This window comes from Pelmatolapia mariae, linkage group LG9 (assembly GCF_036321145.2).
Source record: "Pelmatolapia mariae isolate MD_Pm_ZW linkage group LG9, Pm_UMD_F_2, whole genome shotgun sequence".
Taxonomy (NCBI): Eukaryota; Metazoa; Chordata; class Actinopteri; order Cichliformes; family Cichlidae; genus Pelmatolapia; species Pelmatolapia mariae.
Genome location: NC_086235.1, coordinates 1,608,634 through 1,622,368, shown reverse-complemented (window position 1 = coordinate 1,622,368; position 13,735 = coordinate 1,608,634). Strand labels below are relative to the sequence as shown.

Sequence of the window (13,735 nt, the reverse complement as noted above, 5' to 3'; positions counted from 1 at the left end):
CGGTTCGGTACGCATATGTATTGAACAATGCAAAATTTTTAATTTATTTTATCAACTTTTCTTCTGACGATGCTGTCTGTGTTGAAAGCTCAGTGGATCTGCGTTTGACTACTCCGCCTAGGCTGCACTGTCGAGCGCAGATCCACTGAGCACCGCACAAGCTAGCAGAACAGAAGCTAAGCTCGTTGCAACATGGCAACTGCCTCAACGCTACCCAAAATTGAACCTCCCCCACCCTCATTCAGATCTGGCCTTTGGAACTATTTTGGTTTTTGTGAAGTATGACCGTGATGGTATGCGCGTCATGGACAAAAGTAAAACAGTATGTCAGATGTGCCACACAATGCTCAATTACATTGGTGGGAACTAGTGCGTTAGCACAGTTAGCTCGTTTTACCCCACGTACAGCCCCACGTACGGGGCGATCCGCGGTAACTCGTTAACTTTATCCTCTTATTCCAACACCCCTTTGTCGTCTATTTAACCCATCTGCAACAGAACTATTTTCTATTGCTTTTAGAAAGTTTAAGATCTCCCCTCGGCGATGGTACCGAGCAGATGACATCTAATTTTTATGATAAATGCCAAACTGTCCTTGATGAGGTCGCTCCTTTTAAACTATGAAACCACAATCGGACCCGTGGATAAACGAGGCCGCTCGTTCAGCCAGACGAGAGAGCAGGAAGGCTGAACGTAAGTGGGAATGATGCAGGTGTGTTTCTGATGCTGAGAGACTGTCTGTACGGGTATCAGGACACTGTCAACGCAGAGAAGTCAAAAGCTGTTTCTAATATTATTGAGAAATGCTCCAACAATCCTCAGCTTCTTTCTTCAATTATTTCTCCAGCTTCTCATATTAATAGTTCCTCAGAAACTTGTGAAAGGTTCCTGCAGTTTTTATCAATAAGATAAAACAGCTTCGATCTATGATCGGCCGCCTTCACCTGACCTTTCTAAAATATTCACCTGCTCAGCTGTTTGTGATCAGTTTGAGCCTGTGTGGTTTGATCAGGTGGAGGAACGATGTGATGGTATAAAGACATCATCTTGTCCAAATGATGTTGTTCCAACACATGTTTAAAAAGGTTTTAAAGGTTGTTGGTTCCAACATCTTAGTGATTTTTAACAGCAGTCTTAGTTCAGGTGTTGTACAGCCTGTTTTAAACATGCTGTTGTACAGCCTGTACTTAAAAACCTGATCTGGATCCTCTGTCCGCTCAAACTTCAGGCCTATTTCAAAGCTTCCCTTCCTGTCGAAGACTTTGGAAAAGATTATATTTGTTCAGCTGCAATCTGTTGTAAATGGAGGTTTCAGTCTGGTTTTAAAGCTCTTCACAGCACTGAAACTGCACTTTGAAAAGTTCTTAATGATCTTTTATCAGCCACTGATCAGGAGACTCAGCTGTGCTTTTGGACCTGACCGCTGCCTTTGACACTGTTGACCACAGCATCTTGATGTCACCATTGGAGCATGGCGGCATCGAGGGCGCTCTATTAGACTGGTTCAGCTCTTTGATTAAATCGCATTATTACATTTGGTCCACGATCCACGTTTTCATGACATCCCAGCTGGATTATTGTAACTCCTTATATGTTGGAGTTAGTGGGACCTGCCTGGCAAGACTGCAGCTGGTGCAGAAAGCTGCAGCTCGTCTTCTGACACAAGCTCAAAGACATTTATCGTCCCAACAACCATATATACGCTGGTCCCTCGCTGTAACACAGTTCACCTTTGGCGTCCTCGCTGTTTCGCTGATCTTTTTGTGCAATTTTGCATGCTTTTGTTTTTTACAGAGTGTTGTGTTCTGCGTCCTGATTGGCTGTAGACCATCGTCAGTCAATCTGGTGCCGTGTCTCCTGTACAGTACAGAATGTGTTCAGATTTACAGCAGTGTGACTCTGCAGTGCTGCACTGTATGTTTGTACGTTTTGTCCCAACAAACAACAATGATGACGAGACGTTTTGCAGCTGCGGTAGCAGCCAAAGGCAGAGGAAGATGCTGACCATCACAGTTTCAACAAGGAGGCAAAAAGGTTGTAACTGTCCACAACAAGAACATCGTCAGGATGGAGTCAGCTTTGCTTTGTGGATCAGTGACCGCAGGAAAAAGAACATCGTGCTGGACACCAACATTATCCACATAAAAACTAAAAAGCTTTATGAAACGTGACCTGACAGCGAGGAGCCCAGGCCATGGGCGAGTGCTCCTCACACAGAACAGCTCATTTAATGCCAGCAAAGGCTGATTTGACACGTTTCAGAAACACTTTGCTTTCATTCTTTAATAATGAACTTATTTTTCTACCAAGGTTTGAACTTTGTTTAAACAAGAGAGAAAAGTGTGAAAATGTTCATGTGTGTCTGAGAAAAGTGTATAAAGTGTGCAGTGAGGGTTTAAACATCTGTAATCATTGTAAAACATAAAGCTGCTACTTCATTCTGAGACTTATTTTTAGAACGTAACTCGATAAACGAGCGACCGCTGTAATGTATTGTGTTTATTTTGAAAACTCTCAACAGGATCTTCAGATTTATTTTGAAAGGTTTATCTGGAAAACACACAAACACATAAGCAGGAAACAAAGAGCGTGATATGAAACGACAGACGTTTTCATCTGGTCATCATATATACATCGTTCTATGAACAGCCCAGCTCCTGCTGTCAGTCTCTGTAAATCTGCTCTTAAAACACATTTGGATTCACTGGCTTTTAATGCAGTATGAGAGTTATTTGATATTTGATGTGTGCTGTTAATATTATCAGTTATTTTAATAGTTATTTTGGATTCTTGTACAGCACTGTGGTCAACGCTGCTGTTGTAATTAATGTGCTATAAACACAAACAATCTGCAGTTAAAGATCCAAAACTAAAGATGTGATCGCTGCCTTTAGAAAATGTGCTGATGCACAAGATATCAGCTCATTAAGGTGGAATGTGTCCGTGTTAGAAACATGTTGGAAGAAGTTTGAAGCTGAAACTGTGAAGCTGAGAGTGAAAGAGCTCCAGCGTCTGTCACAGGAAACTTTCTTATTTCCACACTGATGAAAGCATCAAGCTTTGATTTCCTGCTGCTTTTATTGAGTCACACTGTGAAACTGAGCACAGCTGAACCAGCATCCCTGTACAGCAGACACTTACAGCGCTCGGCTGCTTCCATTGAACCCTCTGCACAGAACTTCAGTTTCCTCTTCTGGTCCCAAAGTGCAGAACAACCAGGTTTCAAACAGCTTCGTTCCAGCAGCATCAGCCACAGACATGCAGAGAGGATCCTTTGCTTGTGTTGTATGTTTGCATATCTGCTGTCTGTGTTGCTTTGTGAGGATGGATCATCTACTGCAGCTCCAGATAAACAAGCTGGACCTGAACCTGGTAGCTTCACTTAGAAGACACTTGTGACGGGAACGTGTGAGAAGTTTTGTGCAGACAAGTGTGGATTTAGAGTGTGGGACGAGCTCTCCACGGTCTTTGTGGAGATCCACGTTCTGCATACTGCCTGTGAGAAGCTGCAGACATTTCTCCTCCAAATCCACTGAGCAGCTGCTCGTGGTGGTATTAGCTTCATGTGTGCGTGTTAGCATGAAGCCTCGGTCACACTCTGCTGTGGACACGGTCACGGACAGCTGGACGCCTGATGGATGAGTCGTCCTTCCTGTTAAACTTCTTTGAGCATGAGAAGCTCAGTGGACACTGTTCAGTGTTTTAACTCTCGCTTTCACTTCAGCTTCACCAACAACAGCACAAGCAGAGCAGCCCACTGCCTGCATGGCTGGGACAGCGCCCCCTGGTGACTGTAAACCACTACAACATGTAGACGGCCGTCTGCAGGCTGGATGTAGCACCACCGCAGAGACGTGCTGCAGCTCTGTGTAGTTACCCAGCTGACAGCAGAGGCTGTAGTTTACTGTTACCAACATGGGAAACTGAAGCTTCATCAGCTGCAGCTACAGAGCTGGAGAACAAAGGAGACTGAGAGGCCAGAATGATGTGGGAGGAAACATCAAGAGCCTGTTTGAAAGGAGACACATGTGGATGCTGTGCCAGTCTGTGGTCTGTCAGCTGAGTCACACTGCAAGAAGCTGCAGAATCTCAGAGGAGGAGATTTGGAAGTGTTTGTGGGACAAACTGGACTCAAAGAAAGAAGATGTTTGTGAAGTCTTTGGTGGAGGTGAGCAGTGTGAAGCAGAACACATGCAGATGAATCAGGAGGTCAGCATCAGTGTCTCCTTGTGGTGGACGCTAAAAGAATCAGAGCCAACGCTCCCGTCCACCCTCGGCATGAAGCAGTGCTGTTTCTGAAACAGGAGGACAAGTCCAGAGAAGACAGAGGAAGTAAAGATGAGGGTGGGACAGGACAGCAGGACTTCCTTCAGACCTGCAGCTCCATCACACTGCTGTAGGTCCTCTTCATCACACTGTACCTGCAGCCTGTCTTCAAGTCCAGGAGTCTCCAGGAGTCACCTCCACACAGTGTAGAAGCCTCCTGTGCAGACCATGGAGTCCAGCCTCTGTCAGGGAAGTCTGCACTAAAGACTGAAAGACTTCAATCTGTCTCTGCTCCACCCGAGAAAGACCAGCACCGTACTTGCTGTGCATTCAAGGAGGGAACATCAGCACTGCATCGTGGGAACAACACCGCAGGAACAAAGACACAGCGCGGCCGATGAAGGACGAGGACAAAGGAAAGGCGAGTGAGAAGACCCTGGTGGTGTGGACGGACCTGCAGGGGCTCCAAGACTGAGGAACAGAGACGTCCATGTACCAGCTGAGGATGCTGCAGTGATCCAGGGAGCTCGTCCAATCTGAGGCCGTGGGAACTACGTGGACCACAGTTTCTTCACAGACTTCAGCCACGTGAACATCTGGAGATCCAACAGTGCACGAGCTGTGAGCCATCAGCTGTTTCTCTCATCAGCTGCTGTAATGAGAGCTGCTGGAATCATCTGGAGCAGCAGGAAATCACTGATGTTGTTTCTAACCAAAGATATGGGACTGAGCTCCGCTGAGCTCCTTTCATCCAGATATAAACTGCTACAGTCTGCTGATTACTGCTTTGCCTCCATCACACGAGCTCTTTATCCTGTTCTTCACTCTCATTGGTTCTTTGTCTGCTTGTTTTTACAACAGTAGTCATTCTGATTGGTCAAAGAAGACAATCAGCTGTGACTAAATGCAGCTCCTACAGCAGTGATGGGAATAACTACTGAAGCTAATCCAGTATCAAAGCTCAGGAATCAGCAGCTCCCACCTCGTTTTCTTTCAACGACAAACAACTTTGTTTCTTTCAACAAAGTTTATTAATCTTTCTGGGTCACAAAATAAGAGTAATATTAAAACTTAGTAGCTGCCGCCATTGTTGGAAAAAGGAATTGGCTGGGCCGCGCTATGAATTCTGGGATATGGTGGGCCACGAAGGATACACCCGTCCCATCCTTTAAATCTGGGGAAAAGAAAGACTGATTTGTCGGCTGCATTTGGAGGAGTCGACGAATTTGGACATCGTTGTGTCGCTGTGACGTAATCGGCCTACAAATGCGGCCTCAGGAGGATGCAGCCCATTCATTTGTACACAGCTACGATACAGGACACTGCTTCTTCTTCAGCGTTTGGTGCAGTGTGCATCCTTGTACATGCAGTGCTGCCATCTTCTGTTTCAGTCCGTTATTACACTCTTAAATCCTACTACTTATTCCTGCATCTTTCAGGATCTTACAAAGCTTCAAACGACGCGTCGACTATTAAATTAGTCATCGACGATTTTGATAGTCGATGTAATCGTGACTAGTTGAATAATCGTGGCAGCCCTACACTGTACCCAAAATGTTTTGCAGTTCAGCAATACTGATCTTTTATTTAAACTTTTAGAATAACTTTAAATCTAAGTATTTAAAGTAATATTTAAAAAGTCCTTTAAATGCAATTTGATGAAGATTTTAAAAACTCTTTGGTTGTGAATAAAAGAAGTGCAACATCAGCACAAAATCATGTTTCTATTGAACAACTAACACAAACAGGTTGTAGAGTGGAGCCTTTTACACTTACAGCTGAACAGAAACAACATCCAGAGTGGAAAACAGTGCAAATAACTGCAAACAGGCTTCATGACACTCATGTTTGATCAGGATGGATGTCAGTGTGAGCTGTTTCTATCACATTTAACCTCACGATCAATTTTGTCTCATTTCTGTACAAAACTTAACACAAGTATGAAAAAAGTGTTTTTCATTGTCAAACTTGAGTCTGTCCAACAACCACTGACCACTGTGGTTGGCTGTGATTGCAGCCATTCCCCAACTCTCTGTGAATGGGACTCATGGCCATTGATCAGTGGGTTTTGGTCAGTGGTTGTTGATCAATGGTCATGAGAATTTGCATAATTATGAATAAGGAACTGACCTCCCAGCCCATTGTTCCTTCAGTGGGCTGGTTTCAGTCATTATGCAAATGTACTGTTTATAAGATTGAAACCTGCAGTCAGCTGAGACTGAAGAAGTCACCTGGATGAGTGACGAAACGTTTCTCCCACAAAACGCTACGTCCAGATGAACAGAATCAACTTTTGGAGATAAAGTTAGTAGCGTTCTTACATTGTTGCTGCAGGTCCATGACTGTAATGTGGAGGTGTTTGTGTGACCCCATCACTCCTCACAGACACACAGCTGGATGCTGCAGATGCTGCTCCGTCCTCTTCCTCCATCTTCTTGATGTCAGGGTGGAGTTAGTCTGAGAGGTAAACACACACACTCAGAGGTGCTGTTGTACTGGAAGCATCACACTGACGGGTTTCTAATGTTGGAGCTTTGGCCCTAAAGTCCAAACCAGTTATTTTAGAGGCTCAAAGTCTTTAAAAAACACCAAAACCATCACATTATTTAATAAGTACATGATCAGGTGGATGAAGGAACTCAGTGTGTTTGGGATCATCATCATGGTGAGGAGCCCACATGTTACGGCTCCTTTGGAGAGAAGCTGAGGATCACTGCAGGAAGTGACCTCATGAAAGCAAACTGCTGTTTGTGAGCAGGATGACTCTGTTATTGGACCTGCTCTGTGTTCTACATATGATCAACACTTCAAATATCTGTAAACATGTCATCTTATATTTGTTGCACTTCGTCACATCTGTCTTTAAAAATAGATTTTAATGTCACTGAGAGTTCTTTTCTACCTTTATTGGTTTATTTTGGAATAAATTAAATATAAAGGAGCCAAAAACTGCCTGCAGCTTCTGCTCTGTGACAGGAAACTACTGTCAGGCTCAAAATGACTTCAGATTATTCATCACAGAGTTTATAGGTCACAGGACACGTTACAGTTTTACTGTCGATGTTCTAGCTTAAAAGAATGACGTGATAAGGTCTTACTGTGAATCTGCGCGCTCATTGGCTAATACCCTGAGACTGACAGGTGGTTATCCAATCAGCGTGAGGTCTCACACGGACATACCTAAAGCCTGTTTACCGATATAATCAATATCAGATATCAGAGCAACAGAAACGTCGGTGATCAGGACGCCGGGACTGAGAACAGGAAGTGGCTCAAACGTCACAGTTTCATAAAGTCAGTCTGAACTCCACTCACCGAGTTTCTGTCGCCATTTTAGTTTTTAAAAATCCGGTGATTAAGGGCCTCTTCCGACATAAAGTAGTTTCCTTTGAAAAACCAAAGTCTGATTATTTTTGCCTCCACAGACGGAGCCTGTTGTTCCCGCCACAGAGACACAGTAATGTCAGAGCGGTGTTAACACTCACCCCGCCTCAGCTCCACCTTCCTCCCAGTGTTGCCAACTCCTCAGTAAGGAAAATCGCTATTGGTTGTTCTAAAAGTCGCTAGAAGTCGCTAAATGACGTCATCGCCTAATTTGCATAATTGGTCATGCTAATATAATTGTAACCTACGTTGTTGGAGAGAGAAATAACAGCGTGGAAGAGACATAAAGTGAGTAAAAAACGTCCTAAATGCATTTAGAGTTTATTTAGAACTACAAATTAAATTTCTTTTAGCAATTATTGTGTTTTTTAATGTCACAATTCCAACCCTGCACCTTTACCCGGGCTTGGACCGGCAAAAGTGACCCGAAATAGGCGCTCTGGTGGAGTTACTGTGTGTGTGTGTTTATAAGTAGTTTTAAACCTTGTGATCCACAAAACAGCATAACAGTAAAAGAAGAACTGACTGCGTTACAGTCAGTGCGGGAGCAGCGGCTTCGCTCATGCGCGATTCATTTGCCGTTTGGACGCATAGGTGTGAACATCTTCTGCCCTGATAGCAGCTGGGGGAGGACTATCCTCCACCCGTGAGCGCTTTGGAACGGGCGAGGTGCCCACGGCAGCACCGCTGCTTGTTGAGAGTAAAAGCGATACGCGCTTTCACGTCAAAAAGTCGTCATAAATAAGTCTCCAACAACACCAGAAAAAGTCGCCAGATTTGTGGCTAGTCGCTTTTTAGAAAAAAAGTCGCTAAGGGGGTCTGAAAACTCGCTAAATATAGCGACAAAGTCACTAAGTTGGCAACACTGCTTCCTCCTCCTGCTGCTCTGAAGGGAGGCTCAACACTTTCACTGCTCCTCCCTAAACACAGAGGATGCTGGGACTTGTAGTTTTTAAACTTCGTTCAGCCTTCTTTAGTCCATCCAGGACACGCACTGCATTTTGGGACAGTTACTGACCCCACATCTGGGGCTCTCCTCAGCTCTTTCAGGGGGTGGAGTGCCCTCGTACCTCTGGGACTGGGTTTGGTCTGCTCTGCTGCGACTGTTTGCCGGCAGGGCCTGCGGGCTCGTCGTCGCAGCCCCCTGCGCCTTCTGTACCTTGGCTACTGGGTGACACCAAATGACTCCTTCAAATTACAAACATATATCTTGTTTATTAATAAGCAAATATTATGCAAAAAAACAAAAATGCTCAGAAGTTTGCCAGAGAGATTTAAAGCTTAGAAATGTCATGGTCTGTGTGCGGCAGCAGGAATGGAGGACCTGATATGCAGACTCACGGAGGCGAAAGTGAAGTCAAACTCAGGTTTATTGCTGGACATGAGGAAAACTAACTAAACTGAGGAACACCAACCAAACTAGACAAGCAAGGCAGGCGGACAGAACACACAGTGTGGTATGAGGAAGAACACGATGACGAGCAGAGGAAGACGCTGACACTAAATACAAGAGAGGAACAGGCAGACCAGAAAATAACAGACATGAAACATAACTGAGACAAGGAGACAAGGACACAGGGAAGGCGTCGTAACAAAACTAAAAACTACACATCAGGAAACCTTAACATGAGTCGTGGAGCAAGGAATACTAAAACTAAATAAACACAAAATAAAAACTATAGACACATATCATAACCAAAGCCACTGGGTCACCAGACCCAGGTAAACTAACACCAAAAAGCTGCCTGGTACAAAGAAAAGTCACTGCTTTATTGAGAGAGGAAGAGAAGGATGTTCAGGTTGTGTTTATGCATCCATCCGGCCCTGCTGCAGGTTTCATCTGGCTGACAAAGGAAGAGAACTGCTCAGAGTGCTCAGAGTTATTGATGCACACAGAGAGTCACTGAAAATGTCTGAACTAAATACTCTTATATGGAGAAAATTTTAAGCTTTAATCTTTAATAGTTTTGAGATATTCATGTTCAAACATTCCTCAGATTTCAGTGTGCAAAAAAAAAAATGGCCTGAAAGTGGCTCAGTGGACCATTTTATCTTCCAAAGTATTTAAAATATGAAGGTTCACAGCAATCATCATATATGTTCAAACTTTGCTTTATAACATTTCTGGAGAAATCAGATAGAAAATAAAAGTTCTTTTTTGAGATGGGATGACGTTTGTTTTGTTCTTTCACACTAAATGGTTGAACGACTGAACACTTTTACTTTAACAAATTTCCCACGCGTGGGACTAATAAAAGTTATCTTATCTTATCTCCAAAAGTTGATTCTGTTCATCTGGACGTAGCGTTTTGTGGGAGAAACGTTTCGTCATCATCCAAGTGACTTCTTCAGTCTCAGCTGACTGCAGGTTTCAATCTTATAAACAGGACATTTGCATAATGACTGAAACCAGCCCACTGAAGGAACAATGGGCTGGGAGGTCAGTTCCTTAATCATAATTATGCAAATTCTCATGACCATTGATCAACAACCACTGACCAAAACCCACTGATCAAAGAACACTGATCAATGGCCATGAGTACCATTCACAGAGAGTTGGGGAATGGCTGCAATCACAGCATTGTAAGATGGTGACAGATGTACCCTTAGGCCCCCTCCTCGATTCAGAGATGGTCTTTCCCTTTTCACGTAAATGGCCTCCATGACTCCGCCCTCAAACCAGCGTTCCTCCCTGTCCAGGATGTGTACATCCTCATCATTGAAAGAGTGTCCACTGGCCTGTAGGTGTAAATAGACTGCAGAGTCCTGGCCTGACGAGGTAGCTCTTCTGTGTTGTGCCATCCTCTTAGCCAGAGGTTGTTTGGTTTCCCCGATGTATAAATCCTGGCAATCCTCCTGGCACTTAACAGCGTACACTATGTTACTCTGTTTGTGTCGGGGGACCCGATCCTTGGGGTGGACCAGTTTTTGGCGCAGCGTGTTTTGGGGTTTAAAAGCCACAGAGACCCGGTGTTTAGAAAAAAATGCATCTCAACTGCTCCGATACTCCTGACACATATGGGATCACTACAGGTTTTCTCTTGGGCAGCGGTTGTCCTTCTCTCCTGGATCTGCTGGAGCTTTCTTTAGGTGTCTTTCCAGCTTTGACAGAAGTCCAGCTGGGATAACCACATTTACTCAGGGCCTGTTTATAAGATTTGGGGAAACCTGCAGTCAGCTGAGACTGAAGAAGTCACTTGGATGAGTGACGAAATGTTTCTCCCACAAAACGCTACGTCCAGATGAACAGAATCAATTTTTGGAGATGGATCTATTCAGCTTTTATTTCCTGATCATTTTAAGCATCAACAAAGTTTCTAAAAACAAACAGTTTGTCATCATTCATAAACTCTGACGTCACAGGCGTGTTTTTGTTCCTGTCCCATGTTTGAAAGTTTCTGCATATCAGAGCTGCCAACACGGCACCGACTCAGGCTGGAACTGACTTTAAATACTTCATCATTCATGATCCTGTTAAAACCACATCCAGGGGAAATGTTATTAGCATGTAGCCTTTAGCTCATGTTCTGATTGCTGCTCCTCCATGTTTGTAGTCCTTTTCTCTGTGAATAAGTGTTTGTGGAGTGTAGAGATTAGAAAGATATTTTGCTGCTATTGTTTATAATCATCATTACCATTCCATTATTTATTAATATTGATATTGCATTCAGATGTTTAAACATACTGGTATCATATTAGCCTTTATTACAAGTTAGTTATAACCACTTTAAACTGTTGAGTTGAATCTATAAGCTTAAATGCTTTTTATAATCTTAAATGTGTATGTGCTGATTCTGTTGGGTTATAAAAGAAAGGTTTCAGTTCGGTTATTACATATATGAGAGTGGCTTCAGTCTCTCTGTCTGGTGAGAGATCAGGAGCTAGTCGGCGAGGTGAAATAGGGTGCAATTGTGGTTCACACACACACACACACACACACACACACACACACACACACACACACACACACTCTCAGTTAGAGAGAATCATTTATAGGTGAAAGTTTAATCATATTTTGCTTGTGACTGCAAGTTGTGCCTGCAAAAGAACAGTTTGTGCAGAACGTGTGCCTGATGTTCCAGAGAGATAAGCGAGCGTCCGGTGGTGACAGGAAGACACCTGGGATGGAGACGAGACGATGTTCTTTTTAAACTGTGTCAAAAATCGTTAACAGATGTTTGTGGTTTGGGATTGACGTATGCATGTATGGTATCTGCTTAATGCAAACGATGCGCCGGGAGTCTGCTGTTGAGTTTTGGACGAAATGCATTCTGGGATATTTAGCTGTCCCAAGTCTACACCGATGCATGCTCGATAAAACGGGCGGATCGAGAACACATCCGGGACTTTTTCGCGTTCTCGGCGTGATGCGTACTTCGAATTGGAACAGTACTTGGTCTCCGACTGATGACGTATCACGAGTACACGAGAACGCAAGTACGCACAAGTACGCATATTGATAAACGCCCAGGGTTTAAATACACTGGGAAGTAACGAGGGGAATGAGACACAGGAGGGCACAGCTGTGAGAAATCAGAACTAACGAGACAAGGAAGCAAAGCAGGACACATTCACATAAGACCCGGACCTTCAAAGTAAAACAGGAAGTAACACAGACTGAACTTACAGACACAGACTCACAGGCAATTACTACAGACGGAACAGAGACGTGGGACCAGGGCAGACACAGACACTGACTGGACACGGGAATATAGCCGACAGGGGAGACAGCAACTAAGGATAACACAGAGACATAAACCATCAGACAGAACTCTAACAAAGATACCAAAGACTAGAAATGATAAATAATATAATAAACTCAAAACCTCTGGGTCAACGACCCAGGCATCCTAACAGTTCCATGTATTTTTGGGCGGAGATCTGATGCTGTCTGCGTACAGTGTACATTTCCCCACGCGTGTGTTCATTAAAATCATCGTTTGACTCCACCTGGCCGGATCAGTGTGTTACTTGGATTACCTCCTGTATCCCTCCTTAATTTTGAACCTTAACAGGAGCTTTGAGCTCCTCAGACTTCGGCCTCTCAACCTCCTGATGTTCAGCCTGCAGCTGTCAGTCATCCAGTGTTTGCTCAAAGACTTTAATCACCTGGTTAACCAAACAAAGCAGCACAGTTTGATCCATGGAAACACAAACACGCTCAGGCTCATCATCTCTGAACAGGACAATGATGAATCGTAGGCTCGGGATTGTTTGGAGCTTAAAGAGAAATCAGATCCATCAGAACACAAAAACCCCGAGAGGTGGATCAATGTGACGTCACACACCTGAGCTCTGAGTCCTCCAGTCTGATCCAGGCTCGTGCTTTAAGACAGTTTCTGTGTAACACTCAGCTCAGGTGTGTTCAGGACATTTGCTTGGAAGAAGCCGTCTGTGGATAAATCCTGCTCTCCACCTCAGCTGTCAGGTTTATCCAGAGAACGGCCGTCCTGACTTCCAGCAGCCCCACAGTCCTCGTTTCTAATAAACTGGCATTACTGAAACCAACTGTCTGCCTCGCTCTTCAATAATCTGCTCGTTGCTATTTTATCAGAAGAACCTTCCACTCATATCAACATTTTTCTGTGATTCTCACATTAACTAAGCTTAAAAAGTCAAAGCCAACCTCAGAGTTCCCCGTAGTGAGGAAGAGTTTCCTCTGAGCCACAGCTGAGTTTGATGCGTCCACAGAGGAAGACTGACGGGAGGACAGACTCTGGGAGAAAGGCAGATATTAAAAGATATGAATACAAAGTACGGTGCAACAAACAGCAGATCATGAAGAGCGGTTAGACCTTCATGTGTCATTTAAATGTGATCAAAGTTACCTGTTTGACATCCTGATAGAAGAAAATCAGCTTCTTGGATCCGTTTGCAGCAAAGAATTCATGGATCAGACTGAACTGGAAGAATCAGACATTAATGACTCAAAGGTTCAACTCTGAGGAAGGATCACGTCTCTGAACTTACTCTGTCATCAGAGACCATGGCGTCTTCCACCGCCGCCTCCTCCAGGCTGCCGGCGTCTGCCAGCCTGCTCATCAGGTATTTATGTCGGGCATCCAGAGCTGCCCGCCGTTCCTCC

The 13,735-nt window shown here is 44.2% G+C and overlaps 2 protein-coding genes across 6 annotated transcripts in view; both read right to left on the bottom strand.

The window, feature by feature from the left end:
- Positions 1–13,735, bottom strand: part of LOC134634091 (serine/threonine-protein kinase Nek7-like) — a 214,400-nt gene that overhangs the window by 56,569 nt on the left and 144,096 nt on the right. For 2 of the 4 annotated variants that reach the window (XM_063483158.1, XM_063483156.1), the window contains exon 2: positions 6,588–6,723. In XM_063483158.1, coding sequence (XP_063339228.1) covers positions 6,588–6,697 — 110 coding nt within the window. In that variant the 5' untranslated portion in view covers positions 6,698–6,723. The other 2 variants (XM_063483157.1, XM_063483155.1) reach the window with 2 other exon arrangements.
- LOC134634088 (NACHT, LRR and PYD domains-containing protein 12-like) overlaps positions 1–13,735 on the bottom strand; it is a 245,424-nt gene that overhangs the window by 180,615 nt on the left and 51,074 nt on the right. The gene's annotated exons all lie outside the window — the stretch shown is intronic.